Source organism: Danio rerio, chromosome 13 (assembly GCF_052040795.2).
Source record: "Danio rerio strain M-AB ecotype USA chromosome 13, GRCz13ab, whole genome shotgun sequence".
Classification (NCBI taxonomy): Eukaryota; Metazoa; Chordata; class Actinopteri; order Cypriniformes; family Danionidae; genus Danio; species Danio rerio.
This window is the reverse complement of record NC_141033.1, coordinates 50,432,576-50,455,000: the sequence shown is the minus strand read 5'-3', so window position 1 is coordinate 50,455,000 and position 22,425 is coordinate 50,432,576. Positions and strand designations below refer to the sequence as shown.

The window sequence follows — 22,425 nt, the reverse complement described above, 5'->3', positions numbered from 1 at the left end:
TGGAGCAACATCTGCTGTGAAAACTAGCCTAGAGCGGCATCTGCTGGTAAAACTAGCATAGAGCAACATTTGCTGCTAAAACTAGCAAAGAGTGGCATCTGCTGTTAAAACCAGCCTAGAGCAGCATCTGCTGTTAAAACTAGCATAGAGCAACATTTGCTTCTAAAACCAGCAAAGAGTGGCATCTGCTGTTAAAACTAAACTAGAGCGGCATCTGCTGTTAAAACTAGCATAGAGCAACATTTGATGCTAAAACTAGCAAAGAGTGGCATCTGCTGTTAAAACCAGCCAAGAGCGGCATCTGCTGTTAAAACTAGCATAGAGCAACATTTGCTTCTAAAACTAGCAAAGAGTGGCATCTGCTGTTAAAACTAGTCTAGAGCGGCATCTGCTGTTAAAACTAGCATAGAGCAACATCTGATGCTAAAACTAGCAAAGAGTGGCATCTGCTGTTAAAACCAGCCAAGAGCGGCATCTGCTGTTAAAACTAGCATAGAGCAACATTTGCTTCTAAAACTAGCAAAGAGTGGCATCTGCTGTTAAAACTAGACTAGAGCGGCATCTGCTGTTAAAACTAGCATAGAGCAACATCTGATGCTAAAACTAGCAAAGAGTGGCATCTGCTGTTAAAACCAGCCTAAAGAGGCATCTGCTGTTAAAACTAGACTAGAGCGGCATCTGCTGTTAAAACTAGAATAGAGCAACAACTGCTGCTAAATCTAGCAAAGAGTGGCATCTGCTGTTATAACTAGCCTAGAGCGGCATCTGCTGTTAAAACTAGCCTGGAGCAACATCTGCTGTTAAAAATAGCATACAGTGCCACCTGCTGTAAAAACTATCCTACAGTGCTATCTGCTGTTAAAACTAGCCTTTTCAGAAAGGAAACACATTTATTAAACAAACTCACAGTTCATCCAGGCAGTCGTTTGGTTGTTTCAGCCTGTTCCCCTCAAGGAGATAATCATAAATCTCATGGTTTTGTACGCCCGGGTACGGGGTCATTCCTCGAGTGGCGATTTCCCACATGGTCACTCCAAACGCCCACTGAAAAGTACATTAAGAGATGATAAACTTCAAAAACTGAACATTTACTCAGCGATGCAACTTTGGAAGACACCCAACACTTTTTTTAAAACAATAAAAACAGAAGGTAGTTGAATTTTAATTAAGACAGAGCAGGTGTAGAGACTAAAAACAAAGATGTTGTAAAATCTCTCACCACGTCACTTTTGACAGTAAAGACTCTGTCAGCGAGGCTTTCCACGGCAATCCATTTTACAGGCATTTTGGCTATCCGGCCCTGTCTGTAATAATCACCGCTGTAGATTTTCTTTGACAAGCCGAAATCAGCAACACACACGCTCATGTCATCACGCAACCTAGACAAAACAAACACAACATGCATAAAAAAAATACTGACACTTAGAGGGTTGACAAAATCAGTCACTATCGCTACTCTGCCACTGCCTAAGGTGCTGAATTTGTCCCACAAACTGAAATATTACGACTGTTTATCTATTTCTTGTTCATGTCAAGCAGCCTCAACACAGAATCTACATTGTATAATTGCTTCAGAAATAAAAGTGACTTGACAGAGTCCTCGCAAGTCTCACACTAGGAATAAAAATTCAGGGCTTAGTAAGTTTTTCCCGAAAGAAGTCTCTGAACACTTCATTTATAATCCATAGTTTCAGGTGCTGCACATCTTGTATCTTCACACCAAAGACAACAAAGATAGTGGGACCATTCCTTATCAATGGAAACCTCAAGGTCACTGGATATTTGAAATTGCTACATGATCAGGGCCGGCCCGTGGCATAGGCAGGATAGGCCAATGCTAAGGGCGCTGTACATCCCGGGGGGGCGCCAGAAATGAGCGCAGTTAAGTTGGTTTTGTTTTCGGTATTCCTGACACGTTCAGTGATAGACAGCAATAACTCAAAAACCTCTTACCCTAAAAAGATCTAAAGTGCGTTTCCTACAAAAAGACAAAGCTGCTTATGTTTCACAGCTGTCTTTTTTTTTATTTTTTTTTGCTCAACATTACGAGCACTGCTCCATTTAAGCCCTCGCCAATATGCGTTCAGCCGGGAGAGCTCATGCTGAGCGGAGGTCTTAGTAAGGGACCGTCGGAAAAGTGCTTCTTTTTTTCTTTTTTAGCTCCGTCCTGCGTGTTTTATTTAAAACACAACTACTTTTCTCTTAAATGAGCACAAACAGTTACTAAAGTAGTCGAATGCTTCATTATAGATCTGTGCATTCTTACATTAACACCTCTGTTATCAAGCAAATCACAATGAGAGATTCACTAGCTGCTCTTCACTAAATAACTATAGTAACTTTAATCAATATGCAAATACAATTAAAAGTGAAGTAGATTTTATAGCTTGATTTAATTTCTGTATAGGCCATTGATTTTAATAGGCTAAACCTTTTATTTTATTGTCAGTATTTTCTAATGTTTGCTATGTATTCTATCATTTGAAGCTATTTGTTGTCCCATATTTTTTTACATCCAACGTTAGACAGATTGCTAATCAATAAATAGCTATAGTGCTATCTGTTGACGTCAGCTAATGTTATGGAAGGGCATAGATGTTATGGAAAATAGTAATATTAATGTAACTACCCCATCATTCCTTCCTCAAGCAAATGCGTTAATATTAGATCAGCATTAATGTTAATTGCATTGGCATATTTTTCTGAAGTTTTCCCAGCTTGTAGTAGTCGATCAAAAAGCTATTTAGTTTCTTATGACCATCCAGTGGAATTTACTGCGATGTGACGGGGCGCCACCTGACATCTTGCCTAGGGTGCCAAATTGCTTAGGGCCAGGCCTGTACATGATGATGTGTTTCCCTCTTTATGCACTGAAGCTGGCACGTTCCCTGAGTTTTTCCAGCAAGATGGTGCACCACCACGTTATTGGTGTCGGGTCTGAGCATTCCTAGATGAACAGTTTCCTGAAAAGGGGATTGGTCATCGTGGGCCTGTTGAATGGCCCCCAAGGTCTCCTGATCTGACCCGCTTAGACTTTTATCTTTGAACCATCTGAAGGCAATTGTCTATGGTGTGAAGATACAAGATGTGCAGCACCTGAAACTATGGATACTGGAAGCCTGTGCTGGCATTTCTCCTGCGGTGTTGCTATCAGTGTGTGAAGAGTGGGAGAAGAGGGTTGCATTGACAATCCAACACAATGGGCAGCACATTGAACACATTTTATAAGTGGTCAGAAACTTGTAAATAACTCATGAAAGAATAAAGTTATGTTAAAACCAAGCACACCGTTGTTGTTTTTTTTTTAAATTCCCTATAAATTTGATGTGTCCAAACACCCTCTTCCTATTAAAAAAAAAGTTGGATCCAAGATGGCGACCTGAAAATGCCCACCATTGTCACCACTGATGTTGTAAAGTTTGCCCCCTCACATATACTAATGTGCCACGAACAGGACGTTAATATCACCAACCATTCCCATTTTATTAAGGTGTATCCATATAAATGGCCCACCCTGTACATTATTAGTTTATTATAAATACAGTGCTCAGCATAAATGAGTCCACCTCATTTTGAAAATTAATATTTTTATCCTATTCACAGTAAATATGGGTAATATACAGAATATTGGTGCATAAACCTGATCCAAACATATGAAGCTTGAAGTTTGTCACTTCCACCTAAATAGGTCAATGTTTTGAGTCAAACTGAAGCTTTTTCTCATACTTCAGTTCATCATCAAATCTTCTGACCAATCAAATGCTCTCTAGAGTCTGACATGCCCCGCCCCCTTAAAGACGCTTCGCTTTCATTTGATGCGCTTGAGCCCAACCACTCTCCCTGGCAGAGCAGTTATAAAACAAAACACTATTGGCTGTTCTTTAAAAGAGGGAGGAGCTACTCTATGTCCCACCCTCTCTTCATGTTTCAGTTGAGATTAGATCAAACATCTCACTTCACACGATTTTTAAATTAGTCAATAGACTATAAGTTGAGGACACATACATGCAGTTTCGTGCGGCCAGGTCTCGGTGGAGGAAGTTTCTGCTGCTGAGATACTCCATTCCCAGAGCGATGTCTATCATGAACTTCAGCAGCATCTGCATGGGGAGATACTGGAAAAACAACATCCTATTAGGCCAGGAGCCTGTGTCATCTGTATAATGTCTGTCTTTGTTTTGGTCTCTATAACCAGCCCACTGCCTGTTAACCCAATTATATTTCAGCACTCCAGGTTGACTTGGTGGAAAATAGTGTATTTCATACCAGTCTACCCTAGAAGCACAACTCCCATGATTCCACACACATCATCAAAATACATCTTTGTTTGTTGTCAATACACACCGTCTAGTGGCCAAAATTACATACTGCGCCATTAAAAAGTAATCCTGAGTTTGTTAAGCCACTATCATGGCACAGGCCCTCAGCACAGTTTGGTTCATGCAAGAAATGAACAGTAGTATTGTTTCTTTACTGTTATTACCACAGTGTCTTCCCCGTGACGGGAGCGGAGCAGGTAACTGTGCAGATCTCCATATTTCATGAAGGGAAGCACAACCATTGGTTTCGGAAAGTGTCCAGATCCAACTTCCAAACAAACACCTACAGAAACACAATCAGCACAACATGGATTTAAAAACCGCTTGCACATCTATATCAGATTGTTTTCACTCTTTCTGATAATAAAGAGCATTTATAGTGTATTTAGAAACAATGGTTGTTTCTTACCCAAGAGTCTGATGACGTTCGGATGGTGAAAATCCTTCATGCAAGCAGCTTCATTCAGAAACTCTTCAATCTCTCTCTGCGAGAAGTTATCCACTGAAAAAGGCAGACATTAATCAGATATTAGACTTTTTATATTCTCTATTTGGGTGTCCAAACTCGGTCTTGGGGGGCCGGTGTCCTGGGGAGTTTAGCTCCAACCCTAATCAAACACACCTGAACCGGCTAATCAAGCTCTGACTGCATAACTTCCTGGCAGGTGTGTTGAAGCAAGTTGGACCTAAACCAAGTTCACACCGGCCCTCTAGGACAGAGTTTTATTCACCCCTGATCCAGTTATACAGATTTGAATTGAATTTAATATATTGTTCAATGGCTTTGCATTAATATATTAATAAATATCTGCATATATATATATATATATATATATATATATATATATATATATATATATATATATATATATATATATATATATATATATATATATATATATATATATATATATATATATATATATATATATCTGTGTTTAAGTATCACAAGTGTTTAATATGTGCTCAATATATTAGGATAAAATTTGTTCTAAAAGCACTAGAAAGAGATTATAGGACCACCTACATTTTTGTAAATGTTTTATTTATTTACTTTTTAAATAACATTATGTTTTTATGCACATTAAGTGCTCTGGGGTAGCCCAAATAACATGTCGGTGCTGTTTAGGCAAGGGATTCATCAGAACAAGCAACAAAAATCAGTTCAAGGCACTTGGCTGCCAAAATCCTGGTAGGTTATTTAAAGATTAGTCATGTAAATAAAGGCTTTTTAATATTTTTTCCATATCTTTTGAGTGCCTTGGACTGATTTTTGTTGCTTGAACATTATTTTATTAATTATTAAATTAGTTGGGGTAATTGTTGTAAATATCTGCAACCTAACAATCTTTTAAATAATATTACATTTATGTTGATTATTTTCAATAACTTTAATTATTATTATTATTATTAGTAGTAGTAGTAGTAGTAGTAGTAGTAGTAGTAGTAGTAGTAGTAGTATATATATTTAATAGAACATAATTTGTTATTGTATTATTATTATTTTTTTAACCTCAATTAATTTTAAAAACTATAAAAATACTTTACAATAAAAACGTAATTTTATTAAAAAAAAAAAACATTTAATGACTTGATAGATTGATTACTTTTTCAAATAAATACAAATTTTTTAAATAAAAAGATAGATAAACTAAATGTCTTATTAGTAATTTAATCTAATCTTACTAAACAATAGTACGTCTTCTTTTTTATTTTTATATTTGTTATATATTTTTTTTTGCCTCAAATCAGTCATTGATTTGCAAGTTTATTAAGCAGAAAATGGAAATATTTGCAATAATACTTATAAGTAACGACATAAATGTTAAATTGACTTTAAATAAAATGCTTAGAAAATTAGACAGATATTTTTAAATTTTAATGACAGCTGTAATTTTGCAATTGTGAATGACATTTTTTGAATACATAACTATTAATCTGCATCTTCAAATTTGATTATTGTCTGTGCTTGTAAATCAAAAGCTTTTAGTGTAAATTTCAACCTACACATATAAATATTTTTATCAAAAGTTCTAATTTAGATTTGCAAGCTCTATTGGTTGGCTACTGATTTACCTTCATACGAAATGCTTTTATATATATTTCTACATTAACAGCCACTGCTATACACATCTATAGTCGTAATCAAATCTTGTCTTACATTTCATGGTCTTCACTGCAACCTTTTCAGTGGATCCATCAGGCTGTCTGAGATGTCCTTCCATCACAGATCCAAACTCGCCTGTGAAAGAGAGATCAGGTCATTAGATCAATCCCACACCACACCAATCACACATTGTACCTCCTCCCAACAGGGAAAAGCAGCAACAAACAAGATTGCATGATTATATGCTGTCATGGCTTTGCAATCAAAAAATGTGATTATAATGGAAGTCAATGGGGTAAAATCAGCCACTAACATAATGAAAGGGGAGTCAATTTGCCCAGAGTGTATTGAGTGTTGAGTTTTTGAAAAATTCCAAAGCATTTTCCCAAAATATGTGTCAAAATAAGATTTGTCAGAACAAATTTTCCCATTTGCTTAAACACAGAGACAGTTGTGGCCAAATTAAGACTCAAAATAATAATAATAATAATAATAATACATTTTATTTGTATAGCACTTTTCCAACATACATGCGACTCAAAGTGCCTCACAAACAACAACAAAAAAAAGCATTAAAATAGACCACATAAACTTGTCCCATATACTCGAATAAAAGCATTCATGTACACAAAATATAAGCATATATCCACATGATCACGCACACGATAGTCCTTACATGTGCAAGCACACACCATACATACACACATAAACCTACAACAATATAGATCAATTGCATACACCTTTAAAGCTTGTGTATTCATACGCAATTTTAAAAAGATTTGTCTTAACACTCTTTTTAAAAACATGAATACTAGGGGATTCTTTCACTTCAAGAGGGAGACAGTTCCAAATTTTTAGAGCATAATGGCTAAAAGAGGCATTGCCAGATCGCATCAGGTTTACAGAGTAAAAGCCCAGCGCTAGAAGAGCGTAGCAAACGGTTTGGATTATATTTTGATAAACAGTCGGAAATGTAGGAAGGTGTCATGTTGTGAAGTGCTTTATAAACCAACAAAAGAATCTTAAAATCTATTCTTTGGTGCACAGGCAACCAGTGTAATTCTATTAATATTGGTGTGATGTGCTCTTGCGTCTTCAATTTCATTAAAACTCTGGCTGCTGCATTTTGTATCAATTGCAACTTTATTATAGAACCCTTGGGTAGACCAGTATAAATAGCATTGCAATAATCAAGGCGAGAGAGAATAAAAGCATGAATTAATTTCTTGGCATCATCAAAAGATAGGAAAGAAGGAATTTTGGCAATATTTCTTAAATAATAAAACTAGTTTTTGTAACTTGATTAATATGAGATTTAAAATTAAGATCACAATCGAAAATAACACCCAAGTACTTTAATTCTTTTTTGGATTGTAAACCTAAAGAACACAATTCTGCTTCAAAAATCACCCCAGAAAGGATGAGAACATCCCTAATGGCCCACAAGGGTTCTCACCTTCTCCCAGAACTTTTCCAATGGACAGCAGGTTCCTCACGATCATCACGTCCTGCAGTTTGGCCTGAAGTTCACTGCTGATGCCCAGACTCGCAACTACAAAAAAGGGACAGTTCAGAAACAGAAGGAAATCCACTCAATATTTACAGACATAAGTGGATCCAAAAGATGTTTAACAGAGCAAGGAATTTTTCACAGTATTACCTATTATATTTTGTCGTCTGGAGATATATTTGTTTTATTTCGGCTAGAATAAAAGCCGTTTTTAATTCTTTCAAAACCATTTTAAGGTCAATATAATTAGCCCCTTTAAGCATTATTTTTTTAAGATTGTCTACAGAATAAAACACTGTTATACAATGACTTGCCTTTAAAGGTTCAGGACACCCCGGAGAACTTTTTTTTTTTGTACTAACAGATGTGTGTGTGTTGAGCATCAGTTAAGACAATGTTAGCACCTGTCAGCTTTAATTGTGGGGAAAACTGGATAATTTTGAGCTTTTGTCAGCTAATTTCAGCTTCCGAGTTTAAAATGATTTTTGGGGCGGGATCCAAATCGGCGACGTAGCGCAGAACTGCAAGTGCAATGATGACGCGTCGGTTTCTCATTATTATTCATAGCGGAGTTTTCTTATCCTATGAGAAGAGCCGGCTGCTTAATTATTCATGAGACCTGCCGGACCTGCCAGTGTCAAGCCCGAGCTGAGAGACACGGAAACCACGGCATGTTTCCATGATCCATGCGGTTTGTTGCATGTTTTCCCCCGCGATCTTGTCAGGGCCGATCATACAGCAAAGCTGTGTGCGTGCTGCTAGCATATTGTCGGGAGAGCAGCACGAGAATTAGAGAATGGCGGACGCTGTCTTTCATCAGGAGTTCGTTCACATTCAGACACATCGCCGTGCTGCTGTGTTTGCCTAAATCCTCCAGATTACCAGCAGGGTTAATGGTTAAAATAGACGGGTCAGGGGACCTGCTGCACTCAGTCTGCTGGATACGGGGATCGAGGGAGAAGTCCTCATTTATAGTGTTTACATGAACACGATTATCTTTATAATGATATAAATTGTTGTTGTCTGTATATGAAATTACAAATAACAAATGTAGCAGGGCATTAAATCACGGTTCATTTCTTTGCATTTTAACTTTGTAAACTATAAACTCATGCGTCTCCTCTTTGTGTCTCATTTTGTGAGCTAACTGACAACAACAGTTGTTCGCTCCCCTTCTCCCCTGCTGGCCACGCCCACTCCTGCCCGATGCTCGCGGAGCTCCACGCCCATTAATCATGCATCTTTTGAAAAAATCTGAAGTAGACTTTAACCGAAAGAGGGGGGTGTCATGGCCCTTTACATGTCACTTTAAGCTGAATACTAGTATCTTGTAAATATCTAGTCAAATATTATTTACTGTCATCGTGGCAAAGATAAAATAAATCAGTGATTAGAAATGAGTTATAAAAACTCTCATGTTTAGAAATGTGTTGAAAAAATCCTCTCTGTTAAACAGAAATTGGGGAAAAATAAACAAGAGGGCTAATAATTCAGGAGGACTAATTATTCTGACTTTAACTGTATATGAGCGAGAGATCACAGTTATTCAGTTTTGGGTGAACTTTCTCTTTAAGGTTTTAATGAAAGATTAAGAAAAAAAGAGTGAATAATAAAGCTTGGCGTACGTGTGATTTCGATGGCTGAGCGGTTATAGGATCTCTGAGGTTTGTACTCCACGATCGGAGTGAGTTTATCATCTGCACCAAACCAACACCTGTAGAGGGAGCCAGAGACACACTTTTATACATGCACACACACAAACACAGCAAAACACAGCACAAAAACAGGCTGCCAATGCACTGATTCAATTCCAGACTGAAAAGCTGATGTGACAGATATCTGTGTGATAGTTTTTGAATGGTTACACAGCGCCACAATACTTTTCTCTTAGGATTTTGTCTTGTTTTCCGTTTACTTAGCTCAAATGAACTCACTGGAGAAGCAAAGTGACTTTTGTTTTTATTTCTCTCTCTAATAAAGGAACTAAGCTGAAAAGAAAATTAATAAATGAATGAATGAATGAACGAATGAATGGTGTTATCCTTTTAAATTGAAAACAAAGATGTAAATATGATTGATGAACTCAATAAAAAGATTGTTAAAAAGAACAACAACTTGAAACCACCGTATATCCAGTGGGCCAAATCCTGTTTGCAAACATCCAGAGGTAATTTGATGCTTTACGCTCAGAGCTGCTTTGGCAAACTCTGTCCTCCATAATTAACTTTTACTGTGAAGCCACGCTGTTTTTACAGACCAAGAACTGCAACTTTCCCTCTGCTTTTCTTTCCTGAAGCCTTCAATTTCCCCTCTACAGTGCATTATGATGAACACACGCTGCTCTCAAAAATAGACCTTGTTTTCACATTCGTTCTTGGACTGAAAAGGCATCTGAAAATAACTCAGCAGAGGGAGAATCAAGAGTAATTACTGAAATCTAATATAGAGAAAAAAACGATTGCGTAATGTTTTTTCAGAACACCTCAGGACATTAATCAGGATAAAACCAAATGCACACTATGGACTAGATTGATTCTTCTTGATCTCAGAATTTAGACTTTTTTCCACTCACACTTTCTAGATTTTGAGTTCACATCTCACAGTAAATTGTAATTCAATAATTCTAGGTTTTTATATTAATTCTGACTTTTTATTCTAATAATTATAATAAAATAAAATAACTTTACCTCTTGCAATTATCGCTTTTCTCCTCTGAATTAATAATTCTGACTTTTATTTAGCAGGAATCTGATTTTAGTTCTCACAATTTTGACTTTTTTCTCTGAAATATGAATTTATGCCTATCAATTTGAGCTTTTACTTATAATTCTTAATTTACATCTCATAATCCTGACATTTATTTATCAGAATACTGAGTTTAACTCTGGCAACTCTGTTTTTTTTATCTTTGAATCTTGTAATTCTGACTTTTTTTTACCCAGAGTTCTGTCTTTAACACATAATTCTGACTTTTATTTCAAACTTTGATTTACGCTGAATAAAATGCAGAATCACATGATAAAATTCAGAATTATGAGAAATAAAAGTCAGGATTATGGGATGCAAACTTAAATTGTGAGACATTAACTCATAGTCTTTTTTTTCTCTGAATTCTGAATTTGCCTCTCATAACTCTGACTTTCTTCTCTGAATATGAATTTATCTTTGACTTCAACACTTTGACTTTTTACTAATAATTCTGAATTTGTATCTCATAAACCGGACTTTTATTTCTCAGAATTCAGACTTTTATCATGAAATTCTGCATTTTATTCAGAAAGAAATCTGAGTTTGCCTCCCATAATTCTGACTTTTCTCTCTGAATTATGAATTTATTGCTTGCAATTAGTTTTTTCCTCTGAATTTGCATCTCATAAGAATTTTATTTATGAGACATCTGAGTTTACCTCCCGCAATTCTGTCTTGTATCTTTGAATTCTGAATTTGAATCCTTTAATTCTGATTATTTTTTAAATATTATTCTGACCTTTATTTATCATATATTGCTAAAAAAAATCTCAGTTTACACTTTTTTCTGTGAATTCTGAATTTATGTGTCTCACAATTTGACTTTTTAGTTTAAATTATTAATTTATGAATTGCAATTAGAACTTTTTCTCTGAATTATGAATTTCCATGTCATAATTCTGACTTTTATTTTAATTTTTTTTTTATATTTCTGAGAATTCTGAGTTTACCTCTTGTATTTGGACTTTTTTTCCTCTGAATTATGAATTTATCTCTCACACGTTGACTTTTTACCTATAATTCTTAATTTGTATCTCATAATCCTGACTTTTATTTCTCATAATTCTCATGTAATTCTGCATTTTATTCAGCAGAAATCTAAGTTTGCCTCACATAATTCAGACTTTTTCCTTTGAATTATGAAATTATGTCTCACATTTTGACTTTTACCATCTGAATTTTGAATTTTTCTTCAGAAATCTGACATTATCACACAATTCGGACGTTTATTTCGCAGAAATCTAAATGCATTTCTCATAATTTAGATTTTTCTCTGAATTTTGAATTTGTCTCACAATTTGACATTTTCCTCAATGCGTGTAATTCAGAAATCAGATTTCATCAAACAACAATGACTTTTATTTAGCAGAAATCTGAGTTTCTTTCTTATCTTTTTTTTGCTTTCTCAAAATTTAGTGTTTACATCTTGCAATTGTGTGGGGTGGCTCAGTGGTTAGCACTGTCGCCTCACATCAAGAAGGTCACTGGTTCGAGTCCCGGCTGGGTGAGTTGGCATTTCTGTGTAGATTTTGCATGTTCTCCCTGTGTTGGCGTGGGTTTCCCCCACAGTCTAAACACATGCGCTACAGGTAAATTGAATAAACTAAATTGTCCATGGTGTGTGTGTGTGTGTGTGTGTGTGTGTGAGTGAATGTGATTAGGTGTTTCCCAATATTGGATTGTGACTGGAAGGGCATCCGCTGTGTAAAACATATGCTGGAATAGTTGGTGGTTCAATCCACTGTGGTAACCCCTGATAAATAAGGTACTAAGCCGCGTTACTTTAGATTTCATGTTGAATGAGAAAACAAGAAATGAGCTTACGGTAAATAAGAGTTGTTGTGCAGCCACACCACCCAACACAACACGATCACCAGAAAGAAACCGCAAACCACCCCGAGAACAATGAAGGCAGAATCAGGACGATTGGGAAGCGGAGTCGAGGATGGAGAATCAGGCGAATCTGCAAAACACAGATGCATGCATTTCAAAATTAATAAACAACAGGGTAAAACAAAAAAACAAAAATCCATGAAACAAACGTGGAGAAATAAAACTCCTGTATTGACAAGGTTCATAACAGTTTGTATTAAATTTAAGTGAAGTTTAATTTTAAACTATTTTCGAGATGTGCATGTGCTCATGATTGACCCAGCTGGTCCAAATTAGCTAATCATGATCCTCCAATCAAAGGATCCCAAATCACTATATATATCTCCTCATTTCCTTTCTACAACTATCTTCGTCTGGAAGAAACCCCCCTTCTCCCCTTTTTCCTCCTTTATCCAGAATGGGCGGCACGTTGGCCCAGTGACTAGCACTGTTGCCTCACAGCAAGAATACCAATAGTGTTGGGTCCTCGCTGAGCCATCTGGTATTTCTGTGTGGAGTTTGCATGTTCTCCCGTGTCCGCGTGGGTTTCCCCCAGGTTCCCTGGTTTCCTCCCACCATCCAAATGTGCTCTATATTATAGATAAAATAAACCTAAACCTTTTTTAGAATGTCTTAGGGTGCTTCCACAAGACTTCCACATCTTCTCCACGATGGATGTCCAGCGTTCTCCAACCGCTGGCACCTAGACAGCAGCTCTGCACAAGAAGTTTGACCAGAGGAGAAATGGTCGAGCCCAAACTGAGTTTCTCTCGAGTTCTTTCACTTTCGTCACTTGAAGTTTGTCGCCACTGGCTGGCATGGTTTGGGACTTGTAGAGCTGAGCATCGATGGATTTGCTTTTCAACTGAACTGAACTGAACGGAACTGAACCTCTGAAAACTGGACTGACACTGTTTCGATTTACTATAATCTTCTGTGTTAAGCTGCTTTGACACAATCTATATTGTAAAAGCGCTAAAGAAATAAAGATGAAGTGAGTTGAATTGAATTAACCATTTTGAACATCATCAGATTTAGTGGTCAACATATTTGAACTAATGGTTTGGCCTCAAAGACAGGTAAAAAATCTGTACTAGTTAGTATTTTTTTCCAGTGCCATTGCTTTACAGTATTTTATTCTTTAATCTTTCTAACGGTGAAACCCAGAGAAAGTTTGTTGCTCACCAATGCTGGGCACAACGAGCCAGTGTCGTGACCGTTTGGTGCCACAGCCGCTGTGTGTGCAGGCCACCACTTCCACACTGTATGTGCTGTTAAACTCCTGCAGAGTCACTGCAGCCTCTGTGCTCATGCTGCGAATCTGAAACACACAAACATAATTTATTTACATTACATTTTTACAAAATGCAAAACAAGGATTGAATAACTCTGGAAGAACTTTCTTCTGAAGAAGGTTTTCAATATTGTAGACCATTTTAAGGGATGTAAACAATAACACTAGTCCCAGCTTATTTCCTGTTTTACATTTTTAATTTCTATAGCTGCAAAGAATCCAAAAAGAGCCACATATTGATAAATAATGTTATGATAGCTGTTTTTTTACATTAGGTTATGATTGAATTGCACACTTGTTACAGTTATGAAATGGTTTGATAACAAGCAGGAAATGTTCATGGGCCAATGACATCACCACATTGAAATGGTCTATAAAGTCAATACTATAAGCCCCCTAAAAAGATAATCAGTCAAAAATGAAAATTCATTTACACAATCTTTGCTTGTTTTTTTTTTTTTTTTTGCTTGAAAGCTAAAAACCTGTTACCATTGAATTTCCCTGTATTTGTTCTTCCCACTATGGAAGTTAATGGTTATTTAATTTCAGCTTTCTTCAAAATATATAATATAGTGTTCAACAGAGGAAAGACACCCATAACTGTTTGAAACACCTTGAGGCTGAGTAAATAGTTGGTCCATTTTCATTTTTAGGTGAACTATCTATGTAAGGCTGCTTTCACACCTACACTTTTGTTTCGGAACGTATCTCGTTTGCCCAGTTAGTGCTGTTCGTTTGGCATATGTGAACAGGTCAACCGCACTCTGTTCCGCGCCAAAGTAATCGCTCCGAGATCGCTTGAATGAGGTGATCTCGGCTCGATTGAAACGAACCCTGGAGCGGTTCGATTGTAGTGAGAAAGCGATCCGATCCGAGCGCGGTTGTATCACTGTGTTTTATGGATATGTAATAGGCTTACGGCGATATGAAGAGAGAATTATGAGTGGGGCGGGAAGTTTCGCGAGTCTCCGGATGCCCGCAAACGAGTGATGATCTCCCGGTAATCTCGCATCTCCCTCCAGGTCCTCAAATAGGCATCATCGCGCACCCTTCTCACCCCTCCCCACCGCATCTCTCCTCAGACACGTCGGGCGCGCACCCTGTCAATCACCACCAAACCACCACCTCTCCTGACAGCTGAGCGGGACGCTGCAAAATAAACCCTGACACTCTGACCAATGTGAGGAGAGTTTACTCACACGTGACTTGTTTTAGCTCTTTTGGTCCGATTAGAAACTTTGCAGTGTGAAAGCGAACCGCTCCAAGAGCAAAGAGCAACAATGTAACAATTTTAATTTCTGTTTCGGAACAACTGAATCGATTCACAGGTGTGAAAGCACCCAAAGATTTTTTGATCCATTTAAGATTGGACAACCACTGTCACCCTAACATGCCTTATTAACATAATTAACCGAGTTAAGCCTTTAAATTACACTTATTGCTGAATATTTGATAAATAACTAGCAAAATATGTATTGCTGGCGACGCAGTGGAGCAGTAGGTAGTGCTGTCGCCTCACAGCAAGAAGGTCGCTGTTTGGAGCCTCGGTTGGGTCAGTTGGCGTTTCTGTGTGTTTGCATGTTCTCCCTGTGTTAGCGTGGGTTTCCTCCGGGTGCTCCCGTTTCCCCCACAGCCCAAAGACATGCGGTACAGGCGAATTGGGTAGGCTAAAAAGTCCGTAGTGTTTGAGTGTGTGTGAATGAGTGTATGTGGATGTTTCCCAGAAATGGGTTGCGGCTGGAAGGGCATCCCCTGCATAAAAAAACATGCTGGATAAGTTGGCGGTTCATTCCGCTGTGGCAACCCCAGATTAATAAAGGGACTAAGCCGAAACGAAAATAAATGAATGAATGAATGAATATGTATTGCCATCATAGCAAAGACAAAAAAACTATTAGCTATTAAAATGTAGTTATTAAAACTATAAGGCTCTATTTTAACGATCGAGGCACAAAGTCTTAAGCACATTGCTCAAAAGCATTCAGAGCGAGTCTGAATCTACTTTTGCTTTTTTAGGGATGATCTGCTCCCTGGCGTATGGTCTAGCAGGGTTGTGCTCAATCTCTTAATGAGTTCTGGGTGTGTTTTGAGCATAACGTGGGTTAAACCAATCAGAGTCTCATCTCACATTCTCTTTAAGAGTCAGTTGCGTCGTGTCATGGCACATTTGCTATTTACATGGGGACTTTGTAAGTGGAAAAACTGAACACTTCACTAGCGAGAAAACAGTTAAACAGAGCATCTGCAGTGCGAGAATGAAGAACGAGCCTCCTCCATTCAGCCTCTTTACTTTACTTTTACTCTTTGCTCCTTTACTTTTGTGGATAGGGAAATGGTGTTGTACACACTCCACTTAAGACATCCATTAGCCTGCATATTTAATGTATTTTGTTAAGTGCAAAAATTTGTTTAAAACTATTTCTGAATTTAGTTCTAATTTCCAGAAAATGTTATATCCATACCCGCCAACACTCCCAGGAGTCTCCCGTATTTCAGACCCATCTCCCGCCCTTCTCCCATATTGTTCTGTCCCCTGGAAAAGTCCCGAAATTCAGTTTAGTCTATTTCATATTATATTTATTTGGTCTATTTTAGTATCTCAAAAAAGCAACGCACCAACAATGCGCCTTAACAAACCTCTGATATAGACCAGCACATCCACGAGTCCACAAAGTGGTGCTATTTAAACAGTGTAGCGCAAAACTTAAAAATTACAGTTGCACTGGTCTAAAAATGGCAATAAATCACGCCATAATGCTTGCTCCTTAATGTGCTGGGTGTATGATATGGCTCCTTATATTTAAATGTTTTTAAATGTGTGAGTTGAACAAACAATCTTCTCTTCATTCAACAGCACTTTCTACAATTTCAAAAGATTTATGATCATAATAATAACAATTATGATTATTATTAAGTAAAAAATAGTACATAGTTTCATGGAGTCTTGAGGGTGAGTGAATTAAACTCGGTAACAAGTGAAGTAACATCACTGTATTCACATTGTAACTAGTTAAGCATTACAGAAGAGATTATTTGTGTGTGAAATGACACCAAAAACAGCATAAATGCAAAACTTAAAAAATGAGAAGCTGTTTTCTGTACATTCGGGAGTGCTGTGCATGCAGGACACACACACAGACATGCACACACACTCACCCACTCAAAAACGCATGTGACACATCCAGGCTGGTTGCGTAAAGCTGTGATTGTCACTTCACTTCCCGAGGAGCCAGACATGCTGACAGTAAATCAGTCAGTGTTTCTGCACATGCCGTTAGAGTTGCATTTCTTAAAACAAGAAGTGAATCTATCTAGGATCCTTGAGGAGGACATATGGTTTGGGTTATTTGGAGAGCATGCCACTCATTTCTGCTGCAATCAAACTTGTTTTCCAAGCATATTGAAGTCAAAATGTTCAGCCTTCATGTTGATTTTTTTTTTTTTTTTTTAAACATTTCCCAAATTACGTTTACCAGAGCAGGTTTTTTTTCACAGTATTACCTTTAATATTTTTTCTTCTGGAGAAAGCCTTATTTGTTTTATTTCGGCTAGAATAAAAGCAGTTTTAATTAAATAGTAAAACATTTTAAGGTCAATATTATTAGCCACCTTAAGTAATATTTTTATGATTTTCTAGTAAAAAGAAATGTATTTCAACACATTTTTAAACATAGTTATTTTAATAAAATGTAATAAAAATTAAAACTGATTTCTAATAACTGATTTCTTTTGTCTTTGCCATGATGACAGTACATACTATTTCACTAGATACTTTTAAAGATACTAGTAATCAGCTTAAAGTGACATTTAAAGGCTTAACTAGGTTAATTAGCTTAACTAGGCAATTTTGGGTATAGGCAAAGTCAATGCACAACAGTGGTTTATTCTGCAGCTAATCAAAAGAGATGGTGTAATTGTATTAAACTTAATTATTTTTTTTTTAATTCAATCTTTGGAAGAAAACTATTACATGAAATACTGTAAAAAAGTTTTGCTTTGAAAAACATCACTTGGAGAAATATTTAAATTAAAATTTCACAGAAGGGCTAATACATTTGCCTTCACCTATATGTAATAAAACATCAGCATTTTTATCAACCTAACTGAATTTGTATTTCCTATAAGTCAACATTTCTTTTGCTGATAATAAATTATGGTTGAAGGGATATTACACCAAAAATTAATAATTTCCTCAATTTCCTCACACTTATGTAGTTCTAAACGTATGACCTTCTTTAATTTTTCTCATAATTCTGACTTTATAACGTAATTCTGCATTTTATTCAGCAGAATTTTGAGTTTAGCTCTTGTAATTCTGATTTTTTTCTCTAAATTCTGAATTTGTGCCACGCGATCAGACTTTTCATCCCACAGTTTTTACTTATTTAGAATAATAATAATAATAAAAATAGGCACGATAATCTGGCTCAGTGGTTAGCACTGTTGCCTCACAGCAAGAAGGTCGTTGATTCGAGTCCCGGCTGGGTCAGTTGGCATTTCTGTGTAGAGTTTTCATTTTCTCCCCGTGTCGGTGTGGGTATTCTTCAGGTGCTCCGGTTTCCCCAACAGTCCAAATACATGCGCTATAGCTGAATTGGATAAACTAAATTGGTCGTAGTATGAGTGTGTGTGTGAATGAGAGTGTATGGGTGTTTCTGAGTAATGGGTTGTGGCTGCAATGCCATCCGCAGTGTAAAACATATGTTGGATAAGTTGGCGGTTCATTCCGCTGTAGTCCCTGATAAATAAACTGACTAAGCCAAGGGAAAATCAATGAATGAAAGAAATCTATTATGAAATACACAAAAACGTATAATTATTAATATGACTAAATTTTTTTTCTATTTATTTTTAAATATGAATAAATTAGAAAATTACATGGCGACTTGATGGTAAATTTATTTTCGGCCCACCACCCTCAATCAAGCTTGGTTTTTGGGCCTTTGTAATAAAATATTTTGGGCACTCCTTGCTTTAAACTATTAAAAAGTCACTGTTTTAAACTTTTCAAGATTAAAAGTTGTTAGAAGACAGATCAAGCTCCCATATTGCAGTTTTAAATAAAAACATGAATCACAAAATACGAAGAAAAAACCTGATTTAAGGATTTTTTTTACAGTGTATTATAATATTAATTATACTACATTATTAATTATACTTATACATATATATATATATATATATATATATATATATATATATACTTAATTATATAATAATTATTATTATTTTTATTTACTTATTTATTTTAAAGATGTACCATGTATTATGTTCATCATTATCTAAAATGCTTGAAATATTTGTAAATAAAATAAAGTTAAAATAAATCATAAATGCTATATGAAAACCAAAATCTAATTAAATATACTATAAAAGCTGAAATATGCACACAAAAAATGACTTTTGTTGCTTGATCAAACTACCTATTTAAAATGAATTGAAACGAGCCCTTTATACTGTTATTTTCATATATTTTAATCTAGGAAACTTTGTTTTTTATTGTGTTCTGTTACTTTATAGTCTGTAAAAACGAATAATGTTTAGCAACGGGAAATGAACACTCTATTAAGTGGAATTATTGTATTGTATTGTATTTATTGCTACTATAAATGAAAAAATAAAATGTATTGAAGTGCAATTCTTTTGTATTTTTTGGGACAAATTAATTGCTTTATGTTCAATCCACTTAAATTTGTAAAGACAATTAAGTTAACTTAATCAATTTGTGCTGGGATAACATAAAGAAATTGTGTGAAACCCAGTATTTTTACAGTATACACTCAAAAAATTACTACTGCAGCTTGTTTCAATTATTTATTTAAAATGAGTTCAAACGTAAGTTTTTTTTGGTATAACTTAATTGTTTTATGTGGGATCGACTTAAATTTGTTAATTTACTTAAATAAGTTATTTAATCAGGTTGCTGGTTTGAGCTCCGGCTGGGCCAGTTGGCATTTATGTGTTTGCATGCTCATTTTAGCGTGGGTTTTCTCCGGGTGCTCCGGTTTCCCCCACAGTCCAAACACATGCGCTATAGGTGAATTGAATGAACTAAGTTGGCCGTAGTGTATGAGTGTGTGCGTGAGTGTGAGAGTGTACGGGTGTTTCTCAGTACTGGGTTGTGGCTGAAAATGCATCCGCTGCATAAAACATATGGTGTAGTTGGTGGTTCATTCTGCTGTGGCACCTCTGATAAATAAGGGACTAAACCGATGTAAAATAAATGAATGAATTAGATCAGCATTCTGAACATAAACGGAGATTGAATATAACGCAGGATCATGAGCAGATGTTACTGAATGATCCTAATGCTGCTGAATGAGAGCAGCAGCTGTGAGTGTAAAAAGCAGGACTCATTTCCAGTAACTGTTGTTTTTACACAGATCCCAGAATGAGATCACGCAGGTCAGATTGTCAACCAAAACTATCGAACGCGCCGTCACGAATTCCAGTGGTGAGTCACGACAGACGAACAATAACATACGACTTCTGCAAACGCTGTGGGTTTGCTGCAAGTGGCACATGAGAGGAAGTACACTATTGTGCCAGTGCAGAATTAAATGCCGTGCTGTTATGGATCCACACCCACATGATCAGTCACTGGCCACTGACAAAGACCACTGAGAGCAGAGAAACAATGAGCACATGCTGCATACTGCGTCTCTTTTCTACGAACGATATCTATTTTTGTTTTATGATATATTGCACTATAATATATTGTAATAAACGATATTATTGTCATCTTAATATCACTTATTATATAATGCCGGAATGACAATTCAATATCATCACAATGCAAGTACACTCTTCCAAAAAACACATCATATTTTATTCTTAAGAATATTTCATTTTTTATAGTCAGTTTAATAATTAGGCATTGGAGTCAGAATGTGAAAACGCATATCCTAAATAAATAATAACAAATGTTAACAAAAAAAGAGCAAGGTGAAGAGTAACAGAGGCTGCGATACCTGCTACCAGATCTATTTTCAGCTGTCAGGCACCCACGTGAAAATATACTCAATGGTGTGAAGTAACTAATAACAGAAGCTGCGTCCCAAATGGCACACTATACACTATGCACTATGTACATATGCACTTACACACTCAACAGGATAGTATATGTATGTAGTGGTGTCCCATTTGGCACACTAATGTTTTTTTACCAAGCGGAAATTCAAACCGTTTCCCTGATGACGTTTGACGGTTGTTAAATAAGTGAAATAAACAACCGAATTATCAAGTAATACCTGCCGTGAGTGTTGCCGCATTCACTATCGGGAGGTGATATAATCACTCTCGTAGGAGAATTTTGCTTTCACCATCCAAAATAAATAAAGTTATTCAACATGTGCGTCCGATAGCTCCGCCCCTTCCGCTACGTAAACAAAGCTGCGGTCGTTGAGTGCGTGAAGTGTCCATCATTACACACTTTATGTTAGCGGCTGAATGAGTGCATCATCCGGGTAATTAAAGTGCACTTAATGTTTTTAGAGTTTTCAGTGTGAACACACTACTTACACTATTTATACTACAAAATGGCGTAGAATAGTGCAGAAGTATGCGATTTGGGACCCAGCTAATATTATTGTCATCTTAAAATTGCTCATTATATAATGCCGGAATGACAATTCAATATCATCTCAATGCAAGTACACTCTTTCAAAAAACACATCATTTTTATCCTTAAGAATATTTCATTTATTTATAGTCAGTTTAATAATTAGGCATTGGAGTCAGAATGTGAAAACGCATATCCTAAATACATAATAACAAATGTTAACAAAAAAAGAGCAAGGTGAAGAGTAACAGAGGCTGCGATACCTGCTACCAGATCTATTTTCAGCTGTCAGGCACCCACGTGAAAATATACTCAATGGTGTTAAATAACTAATTACAAATACTCAAATTACTTTAATTGAGTAGTTTTTCCTCAGGAATTGTAATTTATGAAGTAGTTTTATAAATGTGTACTTTTACTGTCCATTGAGTACATTTTTAGTGCAGTATCTGTACTTTTACTCTACTACTTTCCTTCAATCTGCAGTCACTACTTGGGGGCGGGGGTAGGGGGTACGTGATTAGGGGGCCCCGCTTTGTCGCGATTTTCAATAATTGTAAATCCGGCAACCGCAATAATAAAACTCTTGGGAACAATTGTAGTCGGAACCAAAGTTCACAGGTCTGTGTTCTCTGAACACCTCTCAAGAGGTGGACTACTTCATACTTCAGAAGACGTGCCGCGCTGTTTTATCGCTGCCGGTTCTCATTGAAAATGAATGACTTCTGGCTACTTTGACGCTCTCGCCGCTTTCGGTTTGTGATCGCTCCTCAGTTTGTGAACGATTCCCCGCGTTGTCACTCCACCCCGCCTCCCTTCCCCGCTCCTCAATTTGTTATCGCTTCCCTGTGTTGTCTTTCACCCCCCCCCCTCTTCTTTAGGGGGCCCCGTCAGTGATCCCTGCAGGGGGGCCTCCGCATTTTGCGCTACACCACTGGTCTATCTATGGTGATTAGAAAAATCAGTCCTGTGATTTCTGTCCAATCAAATCACACACAGAAGGTAAATCGCCTC

The 22,425-nt window shown here is 36.7% G+C and overlaps 1 protein-coding gene across 4 annotated transcripts in view; it reads right to left on the bottom strand.

The window, feature by feature from the left end:
- Positions 1-22,425, bottom strand: part of mertka (c-mer proto-oncogene tyrosine kinase a) — a 65,251-nt gene that overhangs the window by 1,882 nt on the left and 40,944 nt on the right. For 2 of the 4 annotated variants that reach the window (XM_087279821.1, XM_087279820.1), the window contains exons 9-18: positions 13,742-13,877; positions 12,509-12,647; positions 9,562-9,650; positions 7,883-7,978; positions 6,481-6,561; positions 4,729-4,821; positions 4,484-4,602; positions 4,006-4,115; positions 1,220-1,379; positions 908-1,044 (exon numbers count right to left, since the gene is read on the bottom strand). In XM_087279821.1, the coding sequence (XP_087135947.1) occupies positions 908-1,044; positions 1,220-1,379; positions 4,006-4,115; positions 4,484-4,602; positions 4,729-4,821; positions 6,481-6,561; positions 7,883-7,978; positions 9,562-9,650; positions 12,509-12,647; positions 13,742-13,877 (1,160 nt within the window). Of the gene's footprint in view, positions 116-724; positions 1,045-1,219; positions 1,698-3,125; positions 4,116-4,483; positions 4,603-4,728; positions 4,822-6,480; positions 6,562-7,882; positions 7,979-9,561; positions 9,651-12,508; positions 12,648-13,741; positions 13,878-22,425 lie in introns of all 4 variants that reach the window. The other 2 variants (XR_015506427.1, XR_015506428.1) reach the window with 2 other exon arrangements.